Source organism: Sapajus apella, unplaced genomic scaffold (genome assembly GCF_009761245.1).
Source record: "Sapajus apella isolate SASKATOON/1434 unplaced genomic scaffold, GSC_monkey_1.0 scaffold1, whole genome shotgun sequence".
Taxonomy (NCBI): Eukaryota; Metazoa; Chordata; class Mammalia; order Primates; family Cebidae; genus Sapajus; species Sapajus apella.
In genome coordinates this window covers 9,282,151-9,299,432 of record NW_022436941.1, presented here as the reverse complement: position 1 = coordinate 9,299,432, position 17,282 = coordinate 9,282,151, and the positions used below count along the sequence as shown (strand labels likewise).

The 17,282-nt window shown below is 36.0% G+C and overlaps 1 protein-coding gene across 13 annotated transcripts in view; it reads right to left on the bottom strand.

The window, feature by feature from the left end:
* RAPGEF6 (Rap guanine nucleotide exchange factor 6) overlaps window positions 1–17,282 on the bottom strand; it is a 234,567-nt gene that overhangs the window by 104,587 nt on the left and 112,698 nt on the right. Inside the window, exon 1 of one of the 13 annotated variants that reach the window (XM_032244838.1) lies at window positions 9,644–15,780. The exons of the other annotated variants lie outside the window; for them this stretch is intronic. Coding sequence (XP_032100729.1) covers window positions 9,644–9,697 — 54 coding nt within the window. The 5' untranslated portion in view covers window positions 9,698–15,780. Of the gene's footprint in view, window positions 1–9,643; window positions 15,781–17,282 lie in introns of those variants that run through there. 13 annotated transcript variants of the gene reach the window in all.

Genomic DNA, 17,282 nt, shown 5'->3' with positions numbered 1-17,282 from the left:
AATCACCTCAATGCTTGATGCTAAAATAAGGTTATACAGGATTACTAATGTTTCTAGTCAACTGTAGGAAGCAAACACAATCCTCACTATAGGAAGAAACTCATCCTAGGACTCAACTAAAAAAAACTTTTTTTTTTTCACATATACAACATCCACCACTCAGTCCAAGAAATCACGCATATATAATGAGACAGGATGACACTGATGAGAAGTACAGGAATAATAAACTCCAGAAACTAATGAAGTTTCAAATAATAGGGTTATCAGACACAGTCTCTAAAATAACTGTGTTTAACATATACTGGGGGTTGGCAAACATTTTCGTTAAGGGCCGAAGAGTATATATTTTAGGTTTTGCAGGCCACATACAGTCTCTATTGTATGCTTTTGTGTTTTTTTTTTTTTTTCTTTTTAACAACTCCTTAAAATTGTAAAAGTCATTCTTAGCTCACAGGTCATAAGCTCACTGGTCACAATTGGTCCAGTTTAGTGATCCACCATACACAGAGAGAAAAATACAAGACTAACAATTTCAGCAAAGAAAGAAAAAGAATGAAATGAAAAATCTAGAACTAAAAAATACAATTATGGAAATTAAAAAGCCAACAGGCAGGCTTAATAAAAGATTTGACAGAGCTAAGAAGAGAATTTGAAAAGTAAAGACTATTCTGAAAAAATATACAGAACGAAGGATGGAGGGGAAAAAAGGTAAAGCTGGGAGAGAAGGGGTAAGAACCACGGGAGATACAGTGAGAACGTGACATCTGAATAAACAGAGTCTGAGAGGAGCGAGTACACAGAAGCAAGACGATGGCCGAGCATTTTCCAAAAGTGACAAAAGACCTAAGGTCACAGATTAAGGAGGTTTAAAAACTCCCAGGAAGATAAAAAAAAAAAAAAACAAACCCCAAAACAGCCTCCCCACAATACCTATGCAAACCAGGGTACATGTGTTGGGGGGAGAGGGGAAAGACCAAGTTTTGTTTTTTTTTTTTTTTTTTTTTTTTTTTTTAGATGAGAGTCTTGCTCGGTTGCCCAGGCTGTAGTGCACTGGCACGATCTTGGCTCACAGCCTCCTCCACCAGCCGGGTTCAACCGATTCTCCTGCCTCAGCCTCCTGAGCAGCTGGGACTACAGGCACGTGCCACCACGCCCAGCTAATTATTTTATATTTTAGTAGAGATGGGGGTTTCACCATGTTGGTCAGGATGGTCTCGATCTCCTGATCTCGTGATTCACCCCGCCTCTGCCTCCCAAAGTGCTGGGATTATAAGTGTGAGCCACCACGCCCAGCCAAAAGTTTTAAAGTAGCTAGGAAAAGAAACTGAGAGGTTAGATTACTTTGGTAGAAGCAAAATTAAACTGATGGTTGGCTTCTCAATAAAAACTCTGGAAGCCAGAATAAAATTGAGTGATGTTTCCAATAACTAAAATTCTATACCTTGCAAAAACAGTCCTCAAAAAAGGGGAAAAACAATTTTCAAATAAAGAAAAATGAAGGAAATAATTCCTTAGTAGCCCTACTATGAATAAAATCCACTGGGAAAAGGAAAATAATTCTAGATGGATGCTTTCGGGCACAAAAAAGAATAAAAACCAAGGAAAATGGGAAACGTGTGGGTAAATCTACATGAATGCTGACTATATAAAATAGTAACATTAATATCCCATGAAGAATTAAATACAAGAAATAAAATACATTACAACAACAGAATGTAAGTCTGGAGAAGGATAAATGAAGCTATTAAAGTGCTCTAAGTTCCCTGCACTTTCCATGAAGCTATAGTAGCAGACTTGACAGGTGAAGAGTATTATGTTGTAATTTCTAAGAAAAGTGTAATAAAATAATGTATAACTACCAAGCTAACAGAAGGGAAAATATTAAATAATCAAAGAATGGAAAAGTATACACCATGCAAACACAACCAAAAGAAAGCTGATATAGCTTAAAGTACACTCAGTGCAAAATCATTAGTAGAGCCAAAAGGGGACATTTCCTAAGTATCTGAGATGGGGGGGAGGCGTTGATGCGTAGGGGGGAGGGGGGGGAGAGAGAGAGAGAGAGAGAGAGAGAGAGAGAGAGAGAGCGCGCGCGCGCGCGCGCGCGTGTGTGTGTGTGTGCGTGTGTGTGTTTATTTAGAGACAAAGTCTCACTCTGTTACTTGGACTGGAGTGCAGTGGTGCAATCTCAGCTCACTGCAACCTCTGCCTCCCGGGTTTGAGTGATTCTTCTGCCTCAGCCTCCTGAATAGCTAGGATTACAGATGAATACCACCATGGCCAGCTAATTTTTGCATTTTTACTACAGAAGGGGTTTCACCACATTGGTCAGGCTGGTATCTAGCTCCTGACCTCATGTAATCTAACCGCCTCAGCCTCCCGAAGTGCTGGGATTACAGGCATGAGCCACCATGCCTGACCAAGGTGATGGATTATTAACTACCTTTGATTGTTCCACAATGTGAACATATATCAAAACATCACACTGTATCCCATAAATATCTCCAATTATTTGTTAATTAAAAATAAACCAAAATTTTAAAAATGTATAAGGCAAAAGTGTCATCTACAGTTATGCTATAAATTTTAATACAGATCTGTTTGTTTGAATAAGCAAAACATAAAAACAAAACAAGTAAAGATATAAAATATATGAACATAATTAACAAACAACCTAAAGAGTACAGACAGAATAATGGAACCCCAAACTCCAGAACACATTTTCTTTTACAGTACATATAAAAACATTTGTAAAAATTTACAGGAAGGCAAGTCTCAACAAATTACAAAAGATTGAAATCAGAGAAAATTCAGCAATAACAGTTCAAATAAGATAAAAATAAATAACAAAAAGATAAACAGAAAACTATCATGTATTGGAAAATTATAAATAATCCTCTATTGAAATGGCCCATAAATCAATGAAGTCACATTGGAAATTAGAAAATATTAAAACAGAAAATTAAGATGCTATATATCAAAACCTGTGGGATAAGTTAAAGTCATGCTTAGAGGCCATTTATAGCTCTAATATGTATATCCAAAAAGACAGCAAAAAAAATTACAATCTCATAACTCCTTACAATAATGCAGAAATATTGATGAGGATATGACACAGTTAAAAGACCTTCCTCTCACTTAGTTTCTATTATTTAGATATTTTAAAAACTCATCTAGGAATGAAGTAGTTGGAAAGGCAAGCACTGAAAATAGCTTTAAAATGTGAGATGTTTGGTTAGGATGTTAGGAGTAGGAGATAGTATATATTCCAAATTCCTACAGAGGTAAGAAGACCAAGGAGAAGAAAGTCATTCATAAAAGTAACACAATGAACCAAAAGCCAGAAGTCTGTCAAGTGGCTTCACAGCACTGACAATGTACTAAGCAATCTTTACCCTCACTAGACCCTAAAAAACAGGCGTTATTATTATCTCTATTTCACTGATGAGGAAGCTGAGGCAGTACAATTAAGCAACTTGTCCCAGATCTTACAATCAAGTTAAGTAGCAGAGCTGGGAATCGAACCCAGGTAGGACTCTAGCATTTTTTCTGTTATATTCTACTTTGTGCCAGGAACTCTGATGATAACATAAAAATGAAAACATATGGGCCCTGCCTTCAAGGAGCTCAGTCTAATACTAAAGAGTGGAGACAGATTTATAAGCAAAGAAGAGCATCTGCTTTCTACTTCATGAAGAAAATTTCATACAGGAATTCCCTCAACCTCCTTACACAATGAGAATAATAATGATGCTGACTGCAGTTAGCATTTGAGTACCCACTATTGATACCAAACATACACTTTTACATGCCTTTCACATAGATTCGGACAACAAGACGAGGTAATACTATGATTATACCAAATTTATAGAGTCGAAAACTTAGTATTAGAGATGTTATAAAGGTTTCCCAGGGTCACATAGCTAGCAAACTGGGGTGCTGGGATCTGAAACCCAGGGAGCCTGACTAAATCCACCACTCTTTCCTATTAAGCTGTTTCCAGATTGGGGAATAGTTGGGAGTTCACAACACCCAATAGTTTATCTTTTTTTTTCTAACAAATGAAGCAAAAAGGAAGGCTTTTTCTCCAAGAGAAGTTCTTGGTTCCTTAAATTTTCTCCACTCTCAGCTTACCTGCTCTTTCTCTTTCTTTTACTGATCCACCCTGGACTCAATAGCTGACCTTTCATCAGCAATTCATTTACCCCATTGTCCTTCCAGCCCACCATGTCTGGCAAAACTTCCCATTTTCCACAGTATCCTTCATCCATTTTATGTATCTAAACTTCTGCGCTCTGCTGGAGATCGTATGTCCATAAGACCTACTGTTAAAAGTTTTACTGGAGGCAGCAGGAAAATTTTTTAGCTAACAGCTTGAATACTGACATTATGAAGTTACAAAGTCTGTTGAATACTTCATATATATACGGCGGGAAGCGGGGGGCAAGAGAGATATTGAGAAAAGGCTAGAGGTAGAATATAATTAGCAATGCCAAGCTAGGCATTTTGAATTTGCCTACAGACAACATACAGCTACTGTAGGTTTCTGGGAAGGACAGTGATACAAGAGCTCCTATATTTCTTAGGTTAGATTTTGTTACAACAATAAAAGGCCCTGAGATAATTAAGGCTTACCCCAGTGAAGTGTATAGGCAACTTTTGGGTCAACTGCCTTAGTATACAGAGACTCAGATATCCAAACTGTCCAGGTGTTTTGGCTCTGTCATCTCAACATAAGGCCACTTAGGTCACAACGGCAAGAAGAAAAAAAAAACAGCTGGAAGAGAATGTTACCCTTGCAAGCAATCAGATAAATAAAAACTAAAACAAATACATTTTCTCCCCATCAAAATGGTAAATAGCAAGTTTGATAATACAAAATGCAGGAAAGGCTATGGAGGAAAACAATATTCTCATAAACTGCTAATGGTAGTATAAACTGGTGTAACCATTTTGGACAACAATTTGAGGAGTGGCCACTTGGGGGAGCAAATGTAAGATTGGTTACATTTAAAATATATAGGCAAGGTGTGGTGGCTCATGCCTGTAATCCCAGCATTTTGGGAGGCCGAGGCGGGCGGACTACCTGAGGTCAGGCGATCAAGAACAGCCTGACCAACATGGAGAAACTCTGTCGCTACTAAAAATACACAATTAGCCAGGTGTGCTGGCACATGCCTGTAATCCCAGCTACTCGGGAGGCTGAGGCAGGAGAAGCACTAGAAGCCAGGAGACGGAGGTTGTAGTGAGCTGAGATTACGCCATTGCACTCCAGCTGGGCAACAAGAGTAAAACTCTGTCTCAAAAAACCAAAAACTAAAACAAAATATATGTACCTTATGACTCAACATTTCTCTTGGGGTACCTACTCTTAGGATTACTCTGGAAGCAGAGAAGGTGAAATAGAAGAAAATGATAAACACAAGAGACAGGAGACACTAGTTGAAGTACAAGATGATGGAGGCCTTACAAAATTAAAAGCCACCAGTATTATAAGAGACATTCTAGGAGTAGAGAGAGTGACATATGAAGAAAAGTATCAGGTGACAGAGAGAGAAAATTAAAAATATATTCTAAGGTCTAAAAAGCAGTATGGAGCCTGCTTTATGGAGTTTACCATTTCTCAAAAGCCATAAAGGAAATAGTTATATCTAATCTTAGGAAGCCTGGGTATACACACAAGAGATCACAGCACTATGCCTGAGGTATGTGAAACCACAGGAGAAACACGGAACATTCCTAACTCATTATTTTTACTAAAAGATGAGAGTTGGAAGGATGTTTCTAAATGATGTAACTTGTAAGTATTAAAAAGTTTTTCAATTATAAGACACATTATTCTTCCCACTTTAATATTTTTGAAACCATAAAGAAGCTTTCAATCAATATTCATTTTTAACGGTGAGCTTATTAAAAGTAAATTACTATAATTTAGGAGAAAATCAGTGTTAAGAATGCTTGGCAAGTCTGAAAACAAGAAAGGAAGTCAGAGTGGTGAGAGTGAACGAGGAGTATTGTAGGATATAGGTAGAAGAGAGAGCACCCACTATTTGGTAGGTCATGGTGAAGACTTGGACTTTTAGTCTGAAGAAAGTCTGTTAAGGAGTAAGTGATCAGCTGGGTGCAGTGGCTTACACTTGTAATCCCAGCATTTTGGGAGGCCAAGGCGGGCAGACCACCTGAGGTCGGGAGATCAAGAATAGCCTGACCAACATAGAGGAACCTCGTTGCTACTAAAAATACACAATTAGCTGGGTGTGCTGGCACATGCCTATAATCCCAGCTACTCGGGAGGCTGAGGCAGCAGAAGCGCTAGAACCCAGGAGGCGGAGGATAGGTACAGTATCAAGTACTGTGGATAGGTACAGTAGTTAAGGGCAAAGAAATGACCTGCAGTTTTAGCTGTGGATAAATCAACCAGTGACCAGCGACTGTAGGAGCACCTCAAAGAAGCAAACAGAAGCCAAAGTGGTAATGCTTTCTCCACCCAGTCAACATTCACCTCAAGCAAGCAACTCTAACAGATCAGGAAGGTGAGCTCCCAACTAACAACCACTTAAATGAAGTTAACCTCCTGAAAGAAACCTCAAAAATTCAATTTAATCTCTCTCTAGAGAGACTGGAAAAAATAAAAGAGTTGCAATTAAAAAACAAGAGGCCAGATGTGGTAGCTCACACCTGTAATTCCAGTACTTTGGGAGGCTGAGGCGGTGGATCATTAGAGGTTAGGAGTTTGAGACTAGCGTGGCCAACATGGTGAAACCCTACCTCTAATGAAAAAACAGAAATAGTTGGGCATGGTGGCAGGCACCTGCAGTCCCAGCTACTCAGGAGGCTGAGACAGAAGAATTGCTCAAACCCAAGAGGGGAAGGTTGCAGTGAGCCAAGATCATGCCACCGCACTCCAGCGTGGGCAACAGAGCAAGACTGTCAAAAACGAACAAACAAAAAGATGAATTTCTCACAACTGAAAATGAGAATTTTCAGCTTGAGAGAGTACTCTAAAAGGGTCAATAAGGGGAAACAAAACATTAGGCAATCCAGGGCAAAACTTCATACCATTAAAGTTTAAAAAACAACAACAACAACAACAAAACAAACAAACAAACAAACAAACAAACAACAAAGGCTGGACAGAGTGGCTCATGCCTGTAATCCCAGCATCTTGGGATGCCAAGGCATGATGATTGCTTGAGTCTAGGAATTTGAGACCATCTTGGACAAGATGGAGAGACCCTGTCTGTACAAAAAAAAATTAGAAAATTGGCCAAGGATGGTGCTGTGTATCTGCGGTCCCAGCTGTGTGGGAGGCTGAGGTGGGAGGATTCCTTGAGCCCAGGCATTCAAGGCTGCAGTGAGCCATGATGACACTACTGCACTCTGGCCTGGGCAACTGAGCAGGACCTCGTTTTTTTTTTTTTGTTTGTTTGTTTTTTTGTTTTTGTTGAGACAAGGTCTCGCCCTGTCCACCCAGGCTAAAGTATAGTGGTGCAATCTCAGCTCACTGCAACCTCTGAATCCCAGGTTCAAGCGATTTTCCCACCTCAACCTCCTGCGTAGCTGGGACTACAGATGTGTGGTACCACACCCAGCTAATTTATTTTTGTATTTTTAATGGAAATGGAGTTTCACCATGTTGGCCACACTGGAGGACCACATTTCTTTAAAAAAATAAATAAATAAGTAAAATAACAAAACAAAACATAACTACTAACAAATGTACTTAATAAAGGAAAAAAAATTATAATGAGCTCAGACTTCTCATCAGCAACACTGGAGGCCAGAAGACAGTGTAGTAACTTTTTCAAAGTGCTAAAGGAAAAAGGCTTTGGATTTATTATTTTATTTTATATCCAACTAAACAATTATCTTAAGAGTAAATATAAAGGCAGGCATTTTGAACATACAAGGACTTAGGATTCATTCTTTCCCAACCCCCAAAAGAATCATGCTAATATGACTATTTATTTTAGCAAGAAAATTAAGGAATTGAGAAGTAGTAAAATGCAAGTACCTAGTAGCATAGGCAAAAATATATGAAGAAAACCAGTAAAATGTACTGAAAAACCAAAGGTAGAAGTATAAAAAATTTCTAAGTTTTATGTGTTTAATTACAATTCAGAGTCAAAATTCCATCAATAGTAACACGAGAGAAGGGGGACAGGGATATGTACTCTTACAAATACTTGATTTACACAGTAGAGTACCAATCACATAATTTTGCTCATATGTTTACTGGCATTTCATGAAACCTCAGAAGCTGATCGTTAAATTTTTCTTTGACTCTTCTATATTTGTTAAATCTGGGATCAAAAGTTGGCTAACTCCAAAGGCTATTTTATTTTGCTGGTTACCTTAGAAAACAATCCCTATATCTCATTCTTAATTTTCTTTAAAGTTTTTGTTTTTTTTTTTTACCTAGACTTCCTCACTCCCTTTCTACAAGTGGTTTAAACCTTTGTAGTATAGTGCGGCTATCAAGCATCAGCAATGCTTGGGCCATATAGGTAGCATTTTCACTAAAAAAGCCATTTATGCCTTAGCCAGGTAATAGCACAAACACATTGTGTACCTAGGCTTCTTTTCAACTCTTTACATTTCAGTCACCTGTTTGCCAAATCGACAGTGAATTTAACTGTCTTTCCAGAAGCTACCTTTAAGAAAAATATGCAATGAGCTAGGCCAGATAAAACAGAAAAACACCATGATGGTATCATACCATTTCTCCCTTAGTCACAATCAACAGGACAACCTTGAAACAAAGACATGATTTCAGACCACAGGAAGAAGTGTCTCTATTGTGCCTGTCTGTATGCAAGAGAACCAGAAAAAATCTTAACATATTAAATGTTATAATTTAAATGTTTTGAAAAAACATTGTTTTATAATACATACATGAGACAGGAAAGATAACTTGAGTGGCATCAAATTACAGACTATATAAATAGCCACTATCTGTAATAAAACTTGCTGAATTAGTTTTATTTTCCTACAACCTAGCCTGGAATGTTGTACAGCACTTTGCTTTTTTGTGAGTTATTATGTTTATTTAAAAAAGACAAGTATGATAGATGACCTTAAATAGTCTCCAGCTAATGGTTTACTATTTTGAAAATACTTAGACTCATTATTTAAATATTTTTACATAACTGATTTTCATGAGTATTTTCTTCATATTACTTCACTGCTTAAGAATTATCAACTAACCTTTGTAAAACAGCACAATTCAGTTGTAAAACAGCACAATTCAATCACAATTTATCTGACAGCATATTAATGAAAAATGTCATAATCTAGAAATTAAACTAAATTAAGAAAATGAGGCAAGTTAGAGTATGATCACTAATAAGTACACAGCAATAGTCATTATCAAAGGAAATTCAGTCTGAAGAGAGTATATCTCAAATGCACTGCATTCTAAGTCTATAGGTTTAAAAGGCATCTTTCAAATTTTCTTAGAGGTCATATTAGAATGTTTTAGAGGTTTCTTTAAATTTAAAAACAAAATGGCAATAAAGACTACTTTGTAGCTCTTATTTTTAAAGTTTAGAAACTATAACAGCACAATAAAGCTCATTTACAATTCAAAATAAAATTTGATAACTGGATTAAATCAATCACAAAGAAAATAACAATTACTTACTTTGGAGGCCCATGGCTGAAGACAATTGGCATAACAGCGAACAAGAAAAGCCATTTCCTAGGCTGGAAAGGGTAGTTTCCTTTTCAAACCAGAGCCACAGTGATGAGTATGGTGACAAAATTCTGCTAAGTTTCTTTTTACAAATCACGTACCACTACAGTGTTTATATAAAGGCAGCCTCTCCAAACCCCTTTAAAAACTGAAATCAGGAGCTTTCAGTAAAGTATTGTTCTAAATCAAAACATTCACTTTAACAAGCAAATCACAGTAAATGAAGATGTTTACATATCTGGCTCGGTATATACAGACATATACATACGGCCTCAAGCACCTGGCATAGACATGCAGAGTGGCAGCACAACAGTTAATACAGTATCAATCAAAGCAAATCAGGCAACATGCACCAAATCTGTGTTCCTGGATTCTGTGAAATCTTTCCTCTCTGTAATACAGCTTTGCCTTTTCTTCAACTTATTTCATTTTGTAGAATAAACACTGCAGCAGTGATTCTTCTGCATCAAAAATAAACATTGTATCCTGAAGATTAAAGTTTTCTTCTTTATTCTTAACCACCAGAGGTTTTAAAAAAACAACAACAACAAAAAAAAAAACCGCTGAGCAGATGGCAGTTAGAGCAAACAGCAGTTAGATAATATATGCTGTAACAGGTTTGTTCTGTAGAATGCCTAAGAATCTCCAAAATTCTAACTATTTTCTCTATTCACATGCACTGTTTACAGCTCTGCAGCACTGCTTCTTGTTCTAATGCATCAGTAAAACAGCACTGTTGTTAAGTCTGGCTTTTCTGGTTAAACATTTTTTATATAATATGGTACAAAACCACTATACCTTTTGCTAAAGCAAGACTGAATGTTACTGTCTTAATTCCTACTGTCCTTGCCTGTTTCACAGCAGTTCCCTAAGGAGAAGCTCCTATTGATTCTATGCTCTGCAGCAAGATGAAATATCTAATAAGAAGGAAAGAGAGTGGGAGGAGAATAGAGCTAAAAGGATGACATCACCTGTACAGAAAGCCTCCAGAAACTGCATTAGATCAATTGGCTACTGTATCTGCAGATGTAGCCCAAAGAGCAATTTATTGAAAACACACACACACACACACACACACACACACACACACACAGCATATCCACAACCCCAATCCTCCCTTCCATGAGACATGTCAGCAAGCTAAATTCTTTAAGAAAAAAAATTGGCTTAAGCACCCTTTCTACTCAACAGTTTTAAAAATCCATTTTGATTTTTAATTCTGTACAATGATACACAGCTATATTTGGGAAGCTATATTTCCTATTATTATTCAAATATAATGCAGTATTGTCCTAAGGTAAAATAATAAGCTCTGTTAAGATACTATTGCATTCCAAATAGATAAGGCAGCCTAGGTTCTCAAATGTCACATGTATTTGTTAACAAGAGGTTTCTACTTGCAAAATTTGCTATTTACCAAATAACTGTTCTGAACTCTAACATTAAAAATATACAAACTAATACTAAGATTTGTATGTAGATAGTAAATTTAAATGGAAATAAATTTCATTTTGCAAAGGAAAGCTGGAAAAAAATCACATGTACAGCAATAGTTGCAGCATGCACCAACTCCTTTGAGAAAGAATCACCTACACAACATGGTACTTTCCTGTAGCCCAATGCTCAATTCCTAGAAAGACAAGAAGCCAGCAAAACTCACTCAGAAGAAATCAAAGAAGATGATTAAACTTGCTTCCAAAGTGAGTGTGAACTAAAAAAAAATTGCTGCCCCCCCTTTTTGGTAGAAATTATAGAAAAAGATTTTAATTTTGCCACACCCTTTTCCATCTGAAAACACAATACTACTGGTACCCATCCTTGTTCTTCATGCTTCTGCTACAAGGCAGAAGATACTCCAACTAAGCTTGCAATGGTGGCTTCTAAAGGCCAAAGTAAGACATAGTTCCCAATAGTAAAATATAGTTAGCTGCACCTCCAGGCAGCAACATTATGAGAATAACAATCGGTGAACAAATCAAAGCAATAGAATTATTTTGCTTTATTCACCTAACAATTTTATTTTGGGGAAAACGGGCTGTGCAACATAAGAGGAGTTGTTACCTGGGAGACAGGTATTTTAACAAAGGACTTCACTGACTGCAGAAGAAACATCTTGTCATTAGGCACAAAAAGAATAAGTTCGTGCAGTATCTTTCAGCAAAGTCTGAGTAACTTTCTGAACAACATTATGCTGCCAGTCTGAATTACGCTGCTACTTATAAATCTAGAATTTCAGTTAAACTAAGTATAATTGTGAACAAAGACAAGTTATGCTTTCAAAATATGTAATTATTTAGATTTTCATAAAGCTTTTAAAAACTAAGTTTTTCTGCCAAAATTCCAAATTCCAAAAGACACAATACCAAAATACACAATACCTGCATTTAAATATAAAATTAAATCTCACAAATGCAAACAAGCATGACTAGTTTTCTGAACATAAAACATGGAATATTTATACAGGTTGATTTTCAAGCACCATTTTCTTTGTTTCAGTTTATTTTAAATCAATCATACATGAGATGGAATTCCACTTGATACTTAATATTCTTGGAAATAAATCACATGTACACCATTACATCTTGGTATATACACACATGTACATCTTGGAATATTAAGTATCAAGTGCACATTGATTAAAATCTAATCTTAATCATTCTTTAAAATAGAAAAATGATAGTAGGTACTTTGTATGTACATGAGGACAACTTTCGCTAAAGATAAATTTCTAAAAGATGAGTATTTTACACACAAATATTAGTAGCAAGATTCAAGAATACTAAGAATTCAAACAACAGACAGTAATTATATTCATGTATAGTACCAACAGAATATATTAAAGGCAAATCAAGAAGCAAAATTTTAATGCAAACCTTTCCCCCCTTTTTATAAATCATGCTAATAAACACACAAAGAAGGACCTCAAGCTGAGCAAGGGAGACAGCCATCTCTTCTTAGCTGCTTTAAAAAACGGCTGCACAGTTTTTTTTAAATGCAATCCACTAGTGCCATATGTTAGACCTACTGTAGTAAACACCAACTCAGTAAAGGAACAAAACTCTCTTTTCCTTTAGTTTGGCTTGTAAATGAAGATGACATCATCCTTTTCCTTGTTCTACCAATCATCTCATAGTATCTTTGATTCCAGAGAACTGTATAGTAAACCTGTCATGCAAAATATCCCTGTGAAACAATACCAAGAAAAGAAACAGGCCAAATTCCAGAGTCAACGTGGGAATCCACCAGCATTTTGATGAAATAATGACTTCACCTTTTAATTACTGAACAAAGAAATAAACATCCTTTGAAGAGAATAGTAATTTATCAAATAACTAAAATAAATGACTAGTTGAATAACCCATTTGTCACTTGGATCACTTTTAGAATTTTATCACAATCTCATTTCATTATCTTATCAATTCAAATGAATTAAGTTCAGCAAAGGAGAATGTCCTCATCCACATACTGTCTAAGAATAACTACAGGACAGCCACTTACAAACACATCTCCCCTGCATATAAAATGCCATGATGCTAATCCATATTAATGAAATATTTAGCTTTAGAAAGGTCTTTTGGACTACTATAAAATAGAGCAATGTATGTTGACTCTGCAAAGCTTCAAATCATTACAAAATACTTATATAAAAGTATAAATGTCACAGTTATTAAAATTTGTTAACTGTGTATATTATTTAAACAAAAATACAAACTGAAATACTTGAAATCATATGTTTAGAAAGGCAAATATAAGGTTCTGATGGTTACTAAACTAACCATAAACCTATCTTTTATGTCAATATGTGACAACACTGTAAAGAAAGGCAGGGAAAGGTTACCACAGATGGAGGCAAGTCATAAGAGAATATACATTCTAGGCATTATGAAAAACAAACCTAATAACAAAACCTGGATTTATACTAACCCAGGCATTTTATTTATACTTATTAATATAATTTATTCCCAATCTGCAGTGAAATATCATAATCACAATTTAGAGAAGTCAAACTCCAAATAAGTTAAAGAACAAAAGAAAAATTCTATAGTTTTACAAAATATAAGAGCATTCATTTCTGTGTTTTAGTTGTGTTTGGTCTTTGAAATATAAACTTAAATTGTACTGATTTACATAGTGAAAACACTTTAAGTCTTTTGGAAAATACATGAATAAATGACTGCAATGGTCAGAGGTCACATACAAGCCCTTTCAAAGGATCATAACAATCTCTTCCACCCCTATGCCCCCATGTTTAACCTGAACATCTGAAATGCATCTTTGCAGTTATCAGACACAGTTAACTCTAATTACTGGTGCTCCTCAGGACTTCTGCTTTCAAACTGCATACCTATTCCTCAGCCTTCATGAAGGGAGGGAGGCAAGAGTACCAACACTCCTCTCTTCTTTTGTAAGAAACAGTGTGCTTCAGCATACTGTCATATACATCCACTAACTGATCACTCCCATTTTTGTGGAAAACCTGTCACAGCTACCAGCTGGACACACATGCACTATGACAGAGGATCCATCCTTAGGGAGTAATAGAGGAAGAAAAACCAAGAAGGAGAGAGAAACCATCATCATCAACCAAGGTGATGTAAGCTTCTATAATTAGAATCACTGAAATTGAAAGAACAATAAAAGGCACCACTATGCTTCTGCTTTCCCTCTACACTGTGCAGCTGTAACAAGCATTTTCATACTTGCACATACTTTGTATATGCAGTTACTCAAGTATACGCAAATCTAAAGTTTTAAAACAGTGTATTAATATTCTTCAAAAATAGAGCAACATATATAAATGACAAAAAATGAACTCTTAATTTAAAACTATCTGTGAATTCCTGGATTCCTTTATATCCCTTGTCTATAAAGACAACCATTACAATCCTTCTGTGCTTTTAAATACTACATTTTCTAGTGCTGTAAAAGCCACATACAGAACATAGCACAGTTACTAAACACATACCAAATCAAACTAAAAGGCAATAACAGCATTAATTTGTTCGCAATGTCTGAGTAGTTGTTATTCCCCTTCCAACTGGAATGCTGTCGTAATCACTGTCTTAGTCCACTGGTATACCTTAATATTTGGGCTGCTTTAAACAATTATCAAAAAAGCTTTCTTTAGCAATTACTCTATAAAATATTTCAAGTATGATAAAAAGTCTTTCTAATTCTGGTTCTCTGGGCAAATTTGTCTGAATTAGTGTCACACCATCAAGGGAGGAACAATTGCCTCAGACAACCAGACGGCCTGCTCTCTTCCTAATACTCATGAATTTTTTTTTTTAATACTCATGAATTTTATACACAGTGAATGATAAAGACAATTTTAAAATGCCTATTTAGAAGTTACCAACATTTATGTACAAACTTAAAATAAATTTCATACCTTTAATCCAGTAAATTAATTTCTATAAATCAATCCTAAGAAAGTAATCAGTCATGTACAGATTTTTCCCTAAAAGCTGTTTGGAACAGGAGAAAATTGGAAGCTGTGTGAGAATACTTTGCTACACTCATACGGCATAATATTAATATTGAAAATAATGTTTTGGGAAAAATTTAACTGCATGAGAAATACAAACACAAGAATATATAACTAAATATTCAGCATCATCTAAATTAATTAAAGGATTTAAATTAATCAAAAGATATATACAGTCAGCCCTCTATGACTATGGGTTCTGTAACTGTAGATTCCAAAAATTGCAGACTGAAAATACTTTGGGAAAAACTCATTAAAAATAATAGTTCAGGCTGGGGGTGTTGGTGATTACATCTGTAATCCCAACACTTTGGGAGGCTGAGGTAGACTGTTGCTTGAGCCCAGGAGTTCAAGACCAACCTGGGCAACATGATGAAATCCTGTCTCTACAAAAAAAGCAAGCTGGACGTGGACGCACATGCCTGTAATCTCAACTACTCAGGGGGCTGAGGTGAAATGATCCCTTAAGTTGGAAGATCAAAGCTGTGATCGTTCTACTGCATTCTAGCCTGGTTGACAGCAAGACCCTGTCTCAAATAAAACCTAAAAGCCAAAAACAGAAAAACCCTACAACAACTTTAAAAAAATACAAATTTCAGTATAGTAATCATTTATACTCTATTTATACTGTATTAGGTATTATAAGTAATCAAGAAACGATTCCAAATATAATCATGCATTGCTTAACAACTGGGGTACATTCTTAGAAATGTGTCATTAGGCAACTTCATCCATGTGCAAACATCACAGAGTGTAGCTACACAAACCTAGATAGTACGGCCTACTATACACCTAGGCTATGAGGTATAGCCTATGATTCCCAGGCTACAAACCTGCTCAGCATGTTACTCTACTGAATACTGTAGGCAACTGTAACACAATGGTTAAGTATTTATGTATTTAAACACAGAAAATGTACAGTAAAAACAGGTACCAAAATCTGATGTCATTTATGTGGTCTGCCATTAACCAAAATGTCATTATGCAACCCATGACTGTATATGGAAGGATGTACAAAGATTACGCAAAACTACTACACCATTTTATATAAGGGACTCGAACATCCTCAAATTTTAATATCTGCAGGGGATCCTGAAACCAAGCCCCCATGGATACTGAGGGACAACAGTACATTAAAAAAAATTGTAAGTAACCATAGCTATTTCCAGGTCTGAGGATGATAGCAAATTCATTTCCTTCTTCATACTCCTCTATATATTTTATATTTCTACAATAAGCATTTCTTCACAAAATTTTTAAAAAGTATCTGCTCTAACTTGGCATTTGTCCTAGTTTTAGTTGTATCACTTGTATGCTTTTTCTCTATTTGTGGACTCAATACCCTCTAACTAGGTAAAAAATCTATCAAGAATTCTTTATTATTTCCTAGAAGATAAATGAGGAAAATTCTCCTAAAGGATATTAGATACTCATGAACAAAAACAGAAAGTCCTCTTTTGTTTTTAAGGTGGAAAGAACTACAAAGAATATACACCTGTTCAGAGTATTCTGGGCTGTAAATAAAGAGAGAAGAGAAGCAATAATGAAAAGCTGAAGATTCTTGGAGGTGAGGCTCCAAATTTCTCAGTAGTAGTGTAATCAGCACTCACTGTCTTCTATACAAATAAGATTATCAAAGGTCCTATTTACAAACTTCCTGAGTTTAGAAGTAACAAAAGTCTGTTTATTCATTCATTTTATTCTGAAAGTACTGACGAAATACCATATTAAAAACAATCAGGATTTAACAAGCCCACAAATACAAAATAAAGTTCACAATGTTAACAAGTTAATTCATCAGTGACTTTCACTAAATCCTCCTGATGACTGATGCAACAATAGTGTTTACACCTCCTTTAGTTTCACTTGGATAAATGTTTAAACTTTTTGTTTACTGGTGCTCCACGAAGAGACCTCAGCAATCACATGTTTGTACCAAAGTTCTCGAGTTTCTCATGAGGAGGTGAGGGGAAGGACTTATTTCTTACTATGGGAATGGCTTGATGAATAAGACACACACACACACACACACACACACACACACACACACACACTCTCTCTCTCTCTCTCTCTCTCTCTCTCTCTCTCTCTCTCTCTCTC